The 17,695-nt window shown below is 36.5% G+C and overlaps 1 protein-coding gene across 1 annotated transcript; it reads right to left on the bottom strand.

Annotated features, from left to right (window-relative positions):
* Positions 1-4,196: 4,196 nt before the first annotated feature.
* On the bottom strand, positions 4,197-17,151 carry LOC107102090 (putative monooxygenase p33MONOX). The gene is made up of 9 exons (XM_015401262.1): positions 16,985-17,151; positions 16,242-16,378; positions 14,924-15,019; positions 14,661-14,845; positions 14,370-14,481; positions 14,069-14,196; positions 8,376-8,527; positions 8,043-8,221; positions 4,197-5,902 (listed from the first exon to the last, which is right to left on the bottom strand). Exons 3-9 carry the CDS (start codon positions 14,949-14,951, stop codon positions 5,700-5,702), a joined length of 987 nt encoding a protein of 328 aa, XP_015256748.1. The 5' UTR covers positions 14,952-15,019; positions 16,242-16,378; positions 16,985-17,151; the 3' UTR covers positions 4,197-5,699.
* Between the last annotated feature and the right edge of the window lie 544 nt (positions 17,152-17,695).

The following is a 17,695-nucleotide window of genomic DNA, read 5'->3' as shown; positions in this document are numbered from 1 at the left end:
CAGGCTCCTCTCCTGTGGGACCGACTACCAGTTTTAGTCTGTGAGGTAGACACCCTGTCTGCTTTTAAAGCAAAGCTTAAAACTTTCTTTTTGATACCGGTACTTTTTGATAAAGCTTATAGTTAGGGTGGCTTAGATTATCCTGAGCTATCTCTAAAGTTATGCTGCTATAGGCTTAGAATGCTGGAAGACATAGCAATGCCTTTTTCACCATTCTGCTTACTTCTATCTCTATTCTCCCACTCTGCAGCATTTGTTCACTCTCTAACATTATGTTCTCTCTGCTTTTTCTCATAGTAGCTTCATCTAGTCTGGCTGTGACACCATCCTGGAGAGAAATATCAGCTGTGCTGCCACCATCAACATCTTTGTTTATAGATGTTGGAGCTTACCCTATTTTTCAGTGTAGTCCTGTTCCCATCAATGTCTAACTGTATGTGCTCAGTTTCATACTCTGACATGGGGGCAGGCTTTGAGCTCGTCTGCCTGGCTGTGTGTTTCCGGGATGTGGTTGCCTGTGGAGCTGGTTGACAGTAACCTTTTTTTATATCTGCTTCTATTTGTATGTCTGTGTCTGTCTCCTTTAACCCCAGTTGGCCTCTGCAGATGGCCGCTCACACTGAGCCTGGTTCTGCTGGAGGTTTCCTGTTAAAAGGCAGTTTTCCTTTCCACTGTCGCAACAAGCATGCTTGGTGTAAGGGATTGCTTTTGAGGCAATGAGTCAATGCAATCAGTTGTTTTTTCTTAGATAGAAAACTTTGAATCTATTTGACTGTATGATCTTGTTGAATTGTCTCTGTGAAGTGCCTTAAGATGATGTGTTGTGAATTGGCGCTATATAAGTAAACTGAATTAAACTGGATTAGTACAGAATTGAGCTTTTCTTAATTTCCAAGTGCATTTGGAAACATATGAAATATTAATACACCAGGTGTTAAAGAGTCTGTCAGGCCTGTTTCTCTTTCAAGGGCTCCTGGGCTTACTTAGAAAGAACCTTGTTGTAAATTGTTTTATTAAATACTATATATATATATATATATATAAATAATGAAAACTACCCAAAAAATCAAAATGGGTCTAAACCAATAAAACACCAACACAAAATTACCTTTCCCCTATTTGCTCCCCCATTACAAATGGTATATTCTGAAGAACAGAGGGCCCAGGAATTTTGATAATTTCTAAAGGTTGTGACCAGAAAAGTGGTTAACATGAAATATTCTCCCGATATTCCCAGACCCAAGAAATGTAGACTTCAAAGGGACGTCCCACCAGTGATTTTAAGAAGTTATCTAACGTGTTTTACTACTGGACAAAAAATATAACAATAACCATTTCTTCCTTTTATTTCAAAAGTTCAAGTATGGGTCTATGATGCTTTAATAAACTAGATGTTTATTTTAGGCCTTTCCTTAACTGTTAACCAGAAGTACCAACAATTTTGTTCTTGTTGCCAAATAAGATGCTTATGTACACTTAAAGCCACTAACTTTAGTTTTTGTTTTGTTTTTTGTTATTTTTACGCAGCATAGATTCTGTTACTGTAAGCAGCTTTAATTGTCACTAAGTTTACAAGATCAAACCTGATTTAAAGTAATGCTTCCTGCTGGCTGGTTCCCCTGGATGTTTGCTTTGATGGAAAGAGATAAAAAAATTAAAAAAAAACATACCCAGCTCTCACACTGAAACTGTTGACAGTGTTATTCATACTATAAAATCAGTCTCCCTGACAGCAGGTGACGAAACTAATTAAAAAAGTATGACTAGTATATAGCACAATGCATGACCCAATTTTCCTTTGTAGAAAATTGTTGCAGTAAATCTCCCTTTATTAAACATACCGGTTTAACTCTTCTCTTTGTTTTAGAAGTTTGAGATCTGCAGAAATGAAAGTAAACATTTATAGAATTCTTTATTGCTCATCTGAACTCTAAGTGCCTGAATGTGAAATGTTAAATAGATGGCAATAAAACTTCTTAGCAAGGTGCAGCAAAAATCTAAAGAAAAGTCTTGCATATTTTGTTCCATTGTAACAGGAAAAAATAGATTAAAAGAGAAATTAGTCACTGGTTGTCGGTAACAGTCTGATCCTATCATCAGTTTCCTGATTTTTTTACTCATAGCTCACAGTTCTACCAGTAGAAAAATGTAATCAGGTAGAAACCCTGAACAGCACAGTGTCAATGAAGGATTGTTTGGACCTGAGCTAATCCTCACACATAGACAGTTTGGATGGAATAGATATATCCTACTGCAATTTCAGAAATATAACCTCCCACAGGAGTCGCTACGCATCTTCTAAGCTTAATTCAGTCCTTTGTTTGAATAGTTGTTTCTCTCATCCATGAAACAGGAAAGACTGTATCAAGCATTTAGGCCTGCAAGGAGGATCATCGGGGCTGATTTTCCCTTCATCCAGGACTTGTGAAGCTGGTGATGGTCATGAAAAGGGCATCTAGGAAACAAATGGGTTATACTTTTATCTTCAGGTCAGTGCTACAGATCTCTATCCGTAAAAATCGGTCAGAACAGACGTTTCCTTCCATCAGGCTGTATGTCTTAGAAGTGAGCGGGGAGACAAAATAAGCATAATTGTATGAGCAACAGCTGCCATTTCTTTTATTTTTTTTTTATAAAAACTGTGCATATTCATACATGAGGGTAACTTTACTTATTTACTCTAAGGTTTATATAAATGTTTTACATGTTTGCATTACAGGCGTATGAATCCAAAGTCCAATTCCTTGTTTATGGTTCCAGTCTGAGCCAATAAAGCTGAATCCAATGTAAAATGGTTTTCAGAGAAGTTTTAAATAAATTCCTTATTAAGGAAAAAGTAAAGTTGATGTTATTAGTATACTGTCAGTTTTATAGCATCTGTGGATTGAGACATCTTTAGACTTTACTGCTTCCTTATTCTAGCAGTCTGATAACATAACTGATACACTAATAATTTCAAATCAATAATTAGAAAAAAAATGTGATGATCTCTCTGGGAGATCATTTTGAAAATGTTGCGCCATCTTCTGGACAGAAATTGTAAGTGAATCTTTGTCAAAATTGCTTAGCTGCACAAAAGTATTTTTTTATTTTAATCGTTTTTATCAACATTTAGTTTGTTTTTGTCGGTTCTTTACAATCAAAAAGTTAAAACTGAGCTGCATAGTATACTGTACAACAATGTGAAAAGAAAAGTAATGGGTGTGGCCGGTTTCTAACCACGGGTGATTTATAAATACTTTATTACAACAGAGGGATACCACTTACAATATAATAATTTAAATGACACTAAAGCATTTCATTAAGTAAATAAAAAATGTAGATGAAATAAAACAAAATGTACATACTTGTTTAAAATCTTAAAAGGGTGTTTTTTATGCAGAAATGTTAAGAGTTTTGAGTGGGAATTTTGACTTGTTAGTCCAGCAGACAGTTGCTGACATTTGGTATTTTACAAAGTCTAAGTAAAGCTGTCAAACAGGGATTTGAGAGGCCATCGTGTGCAAAGCTTTAGGAAAAGGAATTCCCTTTCTAGCAGTGAGTATCTGTGCACAATGTGAAAAGGACCAATGCCTGCTTTAATGATGATAGTATCACTGTGCTTCATTAGCTATTAAAAAGACCTGAACCAAGAAAGGACCTAAGCAGTACAATCAGAAGGAAGATGGGAAAACATTAGAGGCAACTATGCAGGACAGACTGAAGTTTGTTACTACAGTAGGCTTCCTTACAACTCAGATTATCAAATAAGTTATTTAAACTGAATGCAATTATATGGCAAAAGTGAGAAACTAAGAAAACATTTTACATTTTTTAAGGCTTTTTATGTTTCAGTAATATTGAAGTGAAAGAAAGTCAGGTTTCCTCTTCCTTTCTTTTTATTAGTCTTTAAAGGAGGGGTTTGACAGTAGAATTTATTAATCATGAACTCAACACAAAATAGAGAATTTTAATGTTAAATAAAAAAATAAACAAAATACAAAAAAACCTTCTATGCCGTCTGCCACGCCCGCTGAACTGCAGACATGGTGGAAGGATAAAATTTGATTCTACACCAGAAAATACTAGAACATTTTAGTTTACCTCTCATTGAGGTAGTTCCAATCAGTTTTTAACAAGATGTTTATAGTTCAGGCTTATGGCATAAAACTTAACTTAGTTTTAATGACTGTTACACATTTTCCAACATTTCTTTTTACAAGTAAAAGCCTGAGTTGTGATATAAAGTGTTTATTGCATGGGCATGGTTTACATAAGAGGCCCTTAGATTAGGACAAACGAGGAACTAAAATCCTGAGTGCCAGATTTTTAATCTCAACAGGATCAACTGTGATAAAGGTTACTTAAATAAAAAAACATAAAAACAGGCTGAATGGACTTAACCAAAGCAGAACCTGTGCAAAGCGACACGTCAGCTGAACGACAGGCTGACTGCCTCCACCCCACATTGCAATGATGCACACAGAATAAGCCTCGAACCTGTCAAAGAAAGCATTTAGGAGAAAAGAAGAAATAAAGGCTACATCTTGCATATTAAAGGTTTTGTTAAATCAGGATTTGGTAATACTCAAATTTCAAGGAATATTAAACATAAGTGTAATAAACCTTTTTATGAGTTACAGACTTAAATTAGCTTTTAAAATTTTAAATTTACTGGGAATCATTATAGATGTAACATTCACTCTTATAAACACTGTTCTTGGTCTGTGAATGTGTGAAAGAACAAGCTTCAACTCTTTGTTATGAATGATTTATTGTAGACTCCAGAAGCTGCGCCTCCCTGTTCAATCTGGCACAATTCAACTTGTTTTCCAACTTGCCAAGTTCTTGAACACACAAAACAAAATGAAAATAGAAACGGAAAGGTACCACTTCAATGCTAAAGTCTTTTTAGCTTGTTTTTTTTTAGCATTGCAGTAGTTTGTGCCATAAATTCAAAATATCAACTAACTTAAATTAAGCTTGATGTAAAGAAAGAACATAAAGTAATATGGAAATTAAAATATAAAAACAATCAATTCACAACATTACATTTGAGAGTGAAATAACACTCTTTAACATGATAAAAAAAAGGGCCCACTCTTACGCCAAAAGCTAGCATGCTGCAAGTTTAGGCACATTGTTATCAGTCACACACTAGGCTGTACTCTGCATGCTGACACAGAGAAGCACAATAACAGTAAACCTATGAGCTTATTTAAAATTACGACAAAAAAACCCTAAAAATTACAATGCAGGCATCCCTGTATTTTCAACTGAAATTGGAGTTCAGCTTAGTATCAGAGGCTACGGTAAAGTGACTCTTTGCAAAGATCAGAAAAGATACACAACTTCCAATCTCAATTGCAAATAATTTGACCCGGTCAGTTCATTCCAATCCACCCACTAAGTATCACATCAATAAAAACAACTTAAAGGTCTCAAATTTCTTATTCAGTTCATCTTATATATATCTAAATGGACCAATGAGTTGGTAGTTTCAGGGGGAAGACTAATTCAGATGAAACAGATGAAGAAGTCTACTAGGAGATGTAACATTGCAGTAGTGTCTCCTGAGCTGATATGCCAATACTGTACGGTGGTCCTCCATCCTCTCAGCCTCAGGGAATTTGCAGGGAAGCAGAGGAGGCAGAAGAAGGGAAAGTAAATGGTGCAACCATGGGTGAGAGGGAAATGGGGAGTAGACGTCTGGTCTGGCTTCAGAAACCCGATGGTGTTAAAACATTCATGTCCCGAGGTTTGAGTTTGTGCGGCCGCGGAGAAATCCGCTTAGCCTCAGTCTCTGAGATTTCAATCTTAGGGGGCATGAAGTTGGCAGGGTCCTCCACTTTTAGGTTGATCTGCGTGCTGGTGCCATCCATTGTAGAGGACTTCTGCAGCCCGAAGTAGGACTGCAAGAAACCTGAAAAATTGTTTTAGATCGTCATTAATAAACAATCTTTCTGTTTACAAGGAAAAGACTTAAGGTGCGTTCAGACTGAGCACGGTGTCCGCGGCTGGGCGGTGGATTAACTTAGTATCCCCATGGAAAGTGTGGGGAAGTGACCAGCAGTGGATTGCATGCAGTGAGAGCGTGGAGTTCTTGATGCTCCGCTCTCACCTAATGCTACTAGATAGAGCTAAATTGTTGTCAAACAGCAGCACCACATGGAGCGAGCAGTGTAGTGATCACTGAAGTTAAAACGATCTGAACTACGATCTATAAAATCACGAAGTGGCAACATTTTAGGAGAAGCTTCTATCAGTTAAAATGTAAAAAAAGAGAAAGAAATTTAACCATGGTAGAAATAAGGAATGCTTTTGAGAGGTATATAGGTGGATTTAAAAAATGACATTTCAGCCCCAGGAGGAATGCACCTTGTCCCCCGTTGCCTCCAGCACAGACCCCGGTCTGTTGCTGCCTCTTCCCAGCATCGGTAGTCTCTACATGGGAGAACTAATAAGGATGTACCGCCGAATCTGACGGTCATCCAGACGCAGCTCTGGATGAATCAAAGTGGATTCTTTTTTTTCCAGTGCAATCCCCAAAGCGATTCAAAAATTGTTTACAGAGAACACATTTATAAAACTCTGAGCTTAATTGGGGGATAGTTGATCACTAGATATTTTAATATCTCAGAAACAACAGTAGCACACATGATCTTTTTTCATTTAATTTTTACAAATGACTGTTTTAACTGGACAAACCTGCACTAATAAAGCTCTAACCATTCATTCTATTTGCTGAGTTTTTTTTACATGAAGTGTTGGCTTAATGCAAATGAAGCTCAACCAATTTGATGCTGCTGTCCAAGGAATAAACGCTGGCATGCGGATCGGTGAACTCCCCGCATTGCTGGTGGAAATCCCCACGAACGGCGCATTCGGTTTGAATGCACCTTAAGAGTAGTTTTTAATTTATTTGTTTTTGCTGGAAACAATTTACAGATGCTTTTTCCTTTTTACAATATTTAAATGTCATAAATATCGATCTGCTTTTATCATTTTGGCTCTTCTTATTTCTATTTTGTAAATCTAAAACCGTTTTAACACAGAAAGAAACATTTTAATGCAGTAGATCATAAGTCAATAATTATATAACTGGTTGTCGAGGTGGGAATGAAAATGTTCCCATAGCTGGTTAAACTGAAGTTAAGTTTGAAAGTTTAGCTAACGTATATACCGCACCCTACCCCAGAGCCTGAGTGCTTGTTTACCATCACTATAAAAGACTGTATTTGTAGTCAAAATAAGTCTTAAGAGGGTTACATGAGACAGAGAATGTTCAGGTTACGGCCTTCCTCTAGTTATGTCATAACAGCCAACCATGTTTAGACACTATTCAAGCGCTGGCGCCACAGTTTGTCAACTTAGATCATCTAAACCAGAGGTCACGGATTAGCGGACCGTGGTCTGGATCTACAAATGAACTGGTGACAAAAAGGTGCAATGGCATGCTCAGAAATGACCCTGCACACTTTGAGTATGTTTGGCTCAACCTCTGCTGTGAAGCAGGATTCTGCACCATGAACATACTAAAAAATAAATATCGATCCAGACTTAAAATGATTTGTCGCCATTAAACCCAGGTTTAAAACCTTGCAGGTCAGCCTAAAGCCCACTTGTCTTATTAAGCCATAAAAAGAAAAAACCAAGCCAAAAAAAAGAAAAAACAAACTAACGGTCAGTTCAGGTGTTTTATAAAATATGTGAAATCAGAAAATTGTCTATATACCAAACTGAATGAGTGTTGTTCTCTACTTCAAAAAACACTTTCGATTTTAAAATGGAAAAATGTTCTATTATTTTATTTCTTTTTTTATTTAAAAAGTCAATGTATAATATGGATAAATAAAAACCTTATTTTATTTCAGTGTTAAATTCTATTTAAAGTAACGGATTATGATTAAAAATGTCTTTGAACCTTTACTAGTTGCTGATTTTCTTTATTCGGACCACGCTGATTTTTTTATTTGTTACCCTTGATATAAAATGTGCTATGATGGATATTGCTTGCTCCCCTCCTCTATTACAATGTAGGACAGTATATTTAAATCTCAGACCTGTGCTGGTTTCAGAGCCTGGATCCGTGGGGGACTTGTGTACCACAGACCGGGTTCCAAAGAAGTTCCACTTATCTAACCCTCCTCCTCCTCCCTCATTTCCTCCCATGTCTGTATTGGGGTCGGGTCTGAGCTCTGGAGCAGCAAGATAAGGGGCCGAACTTAGCTGGAACCAGTTCCTGAATATCCCAGAAAAAAGAAAGAAAAAGAAAAGTGAGATGTGATCCAACAACAAAACTCTACATTCAATAAAATGAATATCTATTTAGCTTTTAGAATAAATATTTCATGTACAAGTTTAAAAAAGCTCAAGGTTTCAGAGAAATCTCTCACCTGCGATTAACAGCTGGAGAAGAGACGGGAGTAACACTGGGGGTAACAGACGGGGTAACAGAGGGGGTGACAGAAGGGGTGCCACTTGGGGTCGCTTGTGTAGATGTTGAAAGCCTGTCCTCTTTGTAGTCCCCACTTGTCATTCTCAGCTTCTAATGGGAGAAATAAAAAAATTATATGATAAAAATAAATAAAACCATCCGCTGCTCTTCATATCAGCCTGCAAATGTGAAAGTTATAAATGTTTAACAGGTGTGGTGCAAGCCTGTCAACAAGGGAGATGGAGCTACAGAACTGAACCTATTTAAAAAGCAAACATCAGTGGGTACACAATGCAAGCGGGTGTTGGTGTTTAACTAGCAACTCATATCAAAACTAATAATTATGTGCGTCAGATCAACCGTTCTGGCGTCATGTGTGAGGGTGAAAAAAACAAAACAAATGACGAATATAGAGGAAAAACAATTGGCCACTTGGAATATTCCAGAATACATAGATTGAGTTCATTCAAGCTTGGCAAATATTAATAAATAACAAAAATAAGTCTTAATCCTACTTTTTCAGTGTCCTGTCATAACAACTGATGTATTTCTGTTGGTATGTTTTAATGCTGAAGGTTGAGATTTCTATCTGGCTGATAACCATTTGCAGATTTCCAAAAACTCAGAGCATCCAATTTCCACTTTTGCAAACTGTAAGATTTCAGGAGAAAAAAAACATTTCTAGCTATAATTTATCCAGACAGTTTTTTGAATTCTCAATGTTGGAAAACGAGGGTGAAAAAAAATCCCTTTTTATTCATAAAAAAGGGACAAATAATGATTTTTGATGTTTTAAATGAATAAAAACTGCTATATTTTTCCAGTATTTCACCTGCTGATGACCAAATAAACAAAGATCAAGGGAAAAATGTGTCAATCTCAAACTTTTCCAAAATTCATATGCAAGAAGAATGTCTAGTTTTATTCTATGGATAAGGGCTACCGTGAGCTCAATTAAAGGTTTTTTTTCCCCATAGTAAAAGATTATTTGTCCTAAGGATGCACAAATATAAAATTCAGGCTATTACCATTAATATTATTTTTGATATGGACAATAACTAATTTTTACAATATCCTATTTCCCTATGCTTTCGACAACTTGTGCAAAAAACAGCAATGACCCTCATTGCTCACCTTCTTTGCTTAAACATCATGCAATCCTGCACTTTGTCACTGTCACATGCCCAAACAAATGCTACATGGTCAGTCCTTCAGACACACATACAGAACTGAAGCATATAATTTGTCTCCATCAACCCAATTATACTCGTGGGACAGATGTGCAAAGAAAATATTCTGATATCAGCCTACTCCAACGTTTAAATATTATCCATCAACATGATCCTGCTACTAGGCACTTACCTCAAAAATCAGGATGTCAGTAAAAATGTAAATAATGGACCCACTAAAATTTAGCAACCATTGCTGTTTTATAAGCCCCAAGCTGTAAAGACTATTTTACAACAAAATAAAATAAATAAATAAAAAATGGAAAAGCTATTGGCAGTAATTTACGTTTAACTGGGTTCTGGTCCTGTTACCATTAAATTTTTATCTTTTACATATATTTTTTGGCATAATTATGCCCATTTGTCCTGATAACACTAAACTATCTAGAGACATGAACTGATTTACAAAGGTTAGGTATATAGGTAAGGATTTATTTTGTGGTAGGAAAAGGTTAAAAAAGAAGGAGAACAAATATAAGATGTGGATTCAATCACTGCTAATGGTTTGAAAGTTTATTCACAAAATATGTCAAGTATAGTTGTAGTTACATGCTACATACCTTAGCATTTTTGTTTTCTTTTTTTCTCATGAATAAGATTTTAATCTCATTTGGACAAATAAAGGTTGAATAAATAAAAAAATATAGAGACACTTAAATCCCCTTTATGTAACCAAGTAGAATAAAATCAACTTGACCTTAAGATAACATATTTTAGATTCTATTCCTATATCACAAATACATTACGTTTTTTATGGACAACATTTGGTTCCAACACAATGGAGCCTCAATAACGCCAGAGAACTTTATTCGAAGGGTAAATGTTCAAATCATCCTATTCTGAGACAAAATAACTTTATTTTTGACATTCTCAGTAAGCAAACAGTTAGAGCTGGTTTGAAGTTTGTTTAAAAGAATGTTATTCTGATTAAAAATCCTTCTGTAGGCCCACATTTGGCCTGTACTATAAGTGCTATGCGATCACATGAGCAATAAACGAGTAGCCCTTGTTTGAAAAATGATGGTTACTAAACGTAGAAATAAACATTTACCTTAAATAAAAAAATCTCGTTTCCTTAAGTGGGTGTTAACATATTTAATCAGAAAACGGCTTAATGAGAAAACGAGAGTCTGTCAGATCCTGTTGCATTAGCATTGCAACGTAGCTCACCAGTTTGCTATGCTAACGGCCTTCCTTGTGTAACGATGTAGAATTCTAGAAATAACCAAAAACAAAAACACGACCGACCTTTTTATGATAAGTTTTCTTTGACGCCTCAGCCGGACGGCTCTCTTCATTTTCTCCATAATTTCTTGTTTCGTTAGAGGATTATTTGTTAAAGACGCGACGCTGTCTGTTATTCACCGAAGTCGGCCTTGTTATTTAAGGGACGCTCTGATTGGTCCTCGCCTCATATGAAGGGTGTTGCCAAGCAACCCCACTGATAAAGCACAAAACCCGTTGCGTAATGTGTTTATCAAGTAGTTTAGACTGTTTTGCTCACTTTTACTGCATGAAAATACTATTTTTTATTATTCTATGTATATATTTTTTAAAATAACAAAATTATATCTGAAAAGGTTGAGCATCACTGCTGAAGAAGAACAGACAGATTTTGTTTTTGTGTTTAGCGATTACATAAAGAAACCACGTGGATCTGGAACAGGCCTTTTGACAGCTGGTTAGAGGGAAGCATAGAGTAGTTTAAATTAGCCTGTAAACAGAACAATTCTGTGTATTAAATAAATTACAGAATTTCCCTAGGGTGCTCTAATAATGTTAATTGGGATATCTACAATATTTAAAGATGTCCTAATTATCCCAAAATTAAAGTTTGAAGCTTGATAAAATTTATGAAAGTTTGATTTCACATTTTCGAAGCCAAAAGCTGAGTTTTCATCACTTTCTTGTGTTATATACTGATTAAAAGCATCTCTATATTTAATCTCTTATATAAGCTTACAAGTTCAGTTTATACTAACCATGCCTCACTATGCACAGGAGTGAGCGAAAGGTTTCATAGCCTATTAACCTTTTTAAATGTTTATTTTTCTAATTAAAAACAAAAATTAAATGTATTTAAAGCTACAGTGTGTAATGATTTCAGGGATTTACTGAAAGACATGAAATATATTATACATAAGTATGTTAATTATCATCCATGAACTGAAAATCTCAAACTTAATGTTTGTGTTGTCTTAGAAATTGCTATTTATTATTACATAGAAGCAAGGGCGTAGGTTTGATTTCAACTTTTGTAGGGACACTATTGGTCTTCAGTTTCATTGTACTGATGTCATTGGTCCTATGCAAAAATATGTATGTTTTTTTTATGCTAAATGTGAGCATCAGGGCACATTTTGTTTAAAGAGAACAGCAGAATTTCTTGCTACATTAATACAAATCTTATAAGCAGTATACACACTAGATGCTGTTTATCAATGTTTAAAGCATCACTCTGACGAATGTGGAATGAAAAGGTTTCCATTTAAACTAACCAGCGACTAAGACAGTAGGTAATTACGTCCCTATTTAACCAGATATAGTCTAAATATGTGTGTTATATGTGGATTTATCCTGTGTTTTCTTTTGAAGATATAAAATTGTGCAGAGGTAAACAGAGGTAAACCCCACTCTTATTTTTTATCTAATATGCTATCTCTGTATCAAGCAAAATAATACATTCAAGGGATGGCAAATACATGTATTTACATGTGCACAATATTAACTTCACTATACAAGTTGTACATATGGGCTGTAATTACTCTGTGTAGGCCATTTCATGTATTTTATCTAGGGGTGAAACAATTAATCATATTAATCGATTATTTAAATAATTGTCAACTAATTCAGTAATTTATTAATCGTTAACTAGAGTATAGGGCCACTAAAATGGATTTGGTGAAGCCACAATTAACCCATCTCCTTGGGGAGCAGTGGGCTGCCATTGTGGGGCGCCCAGGGAGCAATCAGGGGTTAAGGGTCTTGCTCAGGAACGTGGAGTGGCAGTCTGTGGGAGTGGGGCTCAAACTCAGATCCTCAGGATTCCAAGCTCTATGCCCAATGGCGTAACTATAGGTATGCAGAGTATGCAGTTGCTTAGGGGCCCCCGACCTCTTAGGGGCCCTGTCACTGACACCTGGTTGGCCCCCTACGCAATTGTGGACTAGGACGTCTCTTTGCAGATGTACTGGTGCGAAAAATGTGTCTATTACTATGTTAATAACTGTGTATAGTTCATTAGACGGTTGGTAAAAAATACACTCATATAATATGTTTCAAACCACAATAAAGATCTTAAAAGAAAGATGTATTTGAGTATTTTATTTTATACAATACGACTTGGAATTATGGGTAATCCTGAGCATAGATAAAAACCATAACCATTACGTATAATGTGTTAGCGATGATGGATACCAAAAAGAGGTACTTAAGCGGATTCCAGAAAAGAAAAAGCAAGGAAGAGCTACTGGGATAACAGAAAAAAATTCCCCAAATAAACACATTCTTTCAAAGAACCGAAGAGGGAGAGGTAGACGTTGCTGCAACAGTGAGTGAAGATTGTGACCAGGAGATGAATGGAGAGAGCAAGGATGAAGAGAAGATCTGTGAAACTCAAGGTGGTGTTGTACTTCGTATGGAACCCACCCAGATAATGTTGCTTAATTGTTGTGTCGTTACGCCATTGTCTATGCCCTAACCACATTTTGTACCATGACAGCCTCTGTATTGTTGGAGGTGGAGAAGCAGTGGGGGCCTTTTAATGTTGCTGCAGTTTGCAGTCTGACCATTAGGTGTCGTTGAAAATTATACACTGAAGGTTTAATTGGTATTCAAGATTAAAGAGCGACACACAATGGAACCTTATTGTTAAATGAAAGGGAAAGGTGAACCTCCTACCCATCAATTCCTGTCTTCAACAGGTTTTTCTGCCAGAATTTCTGATCTTTCTATCAACTATGGCCAGCTTTGGTGTCTGTGCTGAAGAGATGCTTTCCCAAAGCACAATGTTACCATTGCTATGTTTTATCATGAGGAGGTGGTGGATGGTGTAAACCAGCCACCTTTTTCAGTTGCCCAAGTCCAGCCCTCAAGAGCTACTGTCATGCAATCAGAATGCATCAGAAAGTTGCAGGATAGTAGCTCTCAAGGGTTGGACTTGGGTCCCCATGTTGGTGATTCATATATACATAAAAAATTCTGGTAGTAACATAAATGAATTGGCACAAAATCAAGAGTTATGTCTACATCAGCGCAATTCTTGTTTTAGGCCCAAACTTGTAGTAAAGTGAGAAATGTTAAGGCTTATTTTGGACAGTGCCAACATTCAGCCAAGCTTAAAACCATTGTCTAATTATTCCTGCTTTTTCAGATCATGCTGCTTTGGGAGAAATGCTACTATCTCAGCTTTGTTCAAACTTACTGGCACTTTTCCATCAGCTTTTCGGTGAAAATGGGTCTCCTCAGCAGTGAGGCCCTTGTGGGGGGAATAAACAGCCTCAGTCAGTCCTGCCTGGCTCTCAAACTTCTGCAAGTTTTCCTGGGACTGCCCTGAGTTTCAACGGAAATACAGAGAAAGACCAGACAATTAGATTTACGCTGCTGTTACATCACAGATACTCACAAGTTTTCTCAGGAATTATCAATGTAAAATATGCAATTTTCTTTAAAACCCAACATATACAAGAGAGTTCTCAAACACTGCGATCACAGATTTGACTCACTTGCCATAAGAGAGCTCATCAGTGTGGTGGCTTTGGCTTTCACAACAGGTCCTGGGGACCTGGGTGGTACTGATGCTTCACGTGGAGGTAATTTACTGCCATTCTCGCTTACCTGGTAACACAGGTTTGAAGTTTAAGGAAAAAATGTGCAACTTTTTCCATTTCAGAAACCAAAGCAAGCAAGGGTGCTCAAGGACACTCAGCCAGGTTGACATACTTTAAGCCCAAAGGACATTTTATAAGCAACTAAAAACTATGAGGGTTTAGAAAGTGTAAACAAACAAAGAGCACCTCAACTATGTTCCGGAACCTGTGCTGAGGGATGAGAGGATCTTTCCAGAAGATGTTGACTGTCATGTCTGCAGGTGGGTGGTTCATGGGGGTATCCATGTGCTCATCGTAGCAAATGTTGTGGCGAGCTATACCAGTGGGAGATGATAAAGCTGTGCAGAGGCCAGACATGCCGAACTCAAGTGCTAGGAAAACAAGAAAAGTAGCAGCATCAATAGAAACAGGTTCCAGTCTATATAAGAACTAATGTTGCTTCTAAATACCTGGAATGTCTCCTTGCCCAGAGGCCATTTTTTCACCAGAACAAGGGGTTTCACCACAAAAGAAAGACAGTGGACTCTATGCCCAGCGTGACAAACCTGCATCACACAACGTCAAACATTGTTGAAAGGTCATGGATCTGTCATAAAGATCTGTTTACTTAAAGCAATGGTTTCTTAACTGTTCTTGCTGTCTCCCCTTTGATTCCAAAGGCAGTTTTAGCAGAGAAAAGCCAGTAAATTACTTGTTGTAATAAAACAAGTTACTTATAAATCAAAAAACTACCACTTTTAAAGTATAATTTAATTCCTACATTTTATTTTAATGTGTAACAGAATTCAACATTGCCATCATTTTTGTTTTGTTTTGTCAAAATACCTCTGAAAATGGGTCACTTAATTATTTAATATTTTACCAGGCGCCACTGTGATTACATTGAGCCTCCCCTAGGTGGATTGCATCCCACTTTGGGAGCCATTGATTTAAACAGTTTGGAAGCAACCACTGGTGGTTTCACTATGACTGTGGTGTGGTATATATAAAAATAATCTCAGGTAGTAACATAAGTGTTACAAGATCATCTTTTATTTTTGCATTTATTAATTTATTTCAGGTCATTTGTGGGGGTTGGAATGACTCTCTTTCTAAAAACATATACAGCCATAATATCTGGACCTCAAAAAATAAAAATTACCACTTAGATTTTATAATATAAATCTTTGTTTATGGAGAAATTAAGCCCCTTTGTTAAAAGGAGCAAGTTCTTTGGTTTATTTCAGTAAAATCACTTTTTTTGTTTTTTTTGTTTTGTTTTTTAACCAGGGATACAACTTTTTCATTCCTGAAATGATACAGACTTTGCATCCTTTGTGTTGGATGTCAGAAAAGGCTGATCATTAATAATTCTCAAACAAAGAACAATTGTCGACAACAATAAGCGCAAGAACATCCAACCCATTCATCTTTAACCAAAGAGTCTTAAAACTTTAAAGAGAACAGGACATCCCATTGTTCAAACTATGTGACAGAGACATTATGTTTATAATGTTTTCATGATTTAATTAGTTATTTTAAAAGCTTGTCTTGCAGGTAATGCCATAGCCCATTCTCTAAGATGTCACTAACACATATTTGCATGTTGGTTGTTGATCTATTAACACTATAATAAGGTGGGAAATGAAAAGAGTGCTTAGGAAAGGTTTCATGCATGCACCTTCACTGACAGAAACACATTTGTCTTTTCAATGCAAACATAAGCAGAAAGTTGGAATAAAGACACATCATTGATGATAGTGAAGATAAGGAATTATCAAGCCTTACTTGAATGAAATCAGAGGAAAGTTTCTCTTGTCTGAGCTGCTTTAAATAGAACTGCAGAATCTGGTTACTGTACAGGAGTGTCATCAATATGAGTTTCAGTCAGAGGGAGTCTCTTCTCTCAGCTTCCCCTCAGCCTTCTGCAGAGCAAAAGAAGACAAGTTTCAATACAGATATTTTATTATTATCTATTTAGTACAGGCAAACACAACCTCATCTTGTAAAATTGAAAAATGTAACCATATAGGTTAGTTTTGGCTCATAGTTCAACTCAAGTCAGAAGAGTAAATATTTAAATCTGTAATTAATAATAAATACCTTATTCCAGTCTTTGATTCATGTGCAGAGGAGGGGCTGAGTCACAATTAAAAAAATATCATGACATGGGCTATGAAGGAGCTATTTGTCTAACATGTATTCTTGCCTACATATGGCAAAAATATACTTTAATCTACAGACTTCTTTAAGGTGATTCTGCTTTGTTATCAGAGGCTGCTTTTTTATTATTCTGCTGCTGCTCAGACAGCTGCTTTATTCCCATCACAACAGAAGGAATCCACTTGCAGTGACTTGCAAAAAAAAATAAAAACATACAGGCCACTGTAAAAGAAGGTTAGGTTGTGTTTAATTACAGTGCACCATTTTTTATCTCTACATGTAACAAATTCCTAAATGGGAAACAGATCTAGTACTTGTATTAAGGTATACATGACACAAAAGTGTACAATGCAGGTTATAACACTCACCTCTCCTGTCAGGCCGTAAAAACAGTAAATAACAATCAGATGTAGCGAGGATCAAGCGACAGATGGAAGGAATAGACACAGCATGTTTGTTCACCGGTTAGCTGGTCCATGACTTTTGATCAAACAGCAAACAGAGACGAAACACAACAGCAACGACTGAGCCTGCCTCTATCTCTCCCCCTCTCAGGATTTCGTCTGAAACTTGAAGCTCTGCAGAGGGAGGGGTGGGCATGCAGGATGAGGGCCAGGAGAGCATGCAACACAGCTTTAGTTTGCAGTTCTTATTATTTTATGTGGTCTGTAACGGTGCCAGGAGAACAAGTATCATTAACCATGAGATAAATAACTAGGTCAACTTCCTTTCAGAGTTTAGCTAACAGGAATAAGCAGGGAGCAGAGGAAGTTTTAATATTCCACTTCCAAATGTTTTCTTACTCCTAACATTTTACTTGTCATAATGTTTATAATTTAACAATAATTAGGATGTTGAATGGAAAACAAAATGGCATGGTTTTCATCATTTTGGTGGGATAAAAAACCCCTGAAAACTTTGGAGTGAGTGTGGTCAATTTTCATCAGTAACTCCTAAAAAAAAAATCACCTTTGCTATAGATCAGAAGCCACTTTTACACTATTAAAACCTTAGTATAATAGACACAGAAACAAAAGTTCTGGGCAAAGAAAGGGTTTTTTGGTGAACTATATGCACTC

The sequence above is a fragment of the Cyprinodon variegatus genome, unplaced genomic scaffold (assembly GCF_000732505.1).
Source record: "Cyprinodon variegatus isolate N-32 unplaced genomic scaffold, C_variegatus-1.0 Scaffold31, whole genome shotgun sequence".
NCBI classification, from domain to species: Eukaryota; Metazoa; Chordata; class Actinopteri; order Cyprinodontiformes; family Cyprinodontidae; genus Cyprinodon; species Cyprinodon variegatus.
The sequence above is the reverse complement of the archived record's forward strand: the minus strand, read 5'-3'. Positions and strand labels throughout refer to the sequence as shown.

Coding starts and splice junctions, on each gene's coding strand:
- LOC107102090 (XM_015401262.1), bottom strand. CDS start 14,951: ATGGCCTCTGGGCAAGGAGACATTCCAG. Junction 8,528..14,068: donor AAGCTGATGGAAAAGTGCCA/GTAAGTTTGAAC, acceptor TTCTCCCATTAG/AAGCTGAGAATGACAAGTGG. Junction 5,903..8,042: donor AGGCTCTGAAACCAGCACAG/GTCTGAGATTTA, acceptor ACAATTTTTCAG/GTTTCTTGCAGTCCTACTTC.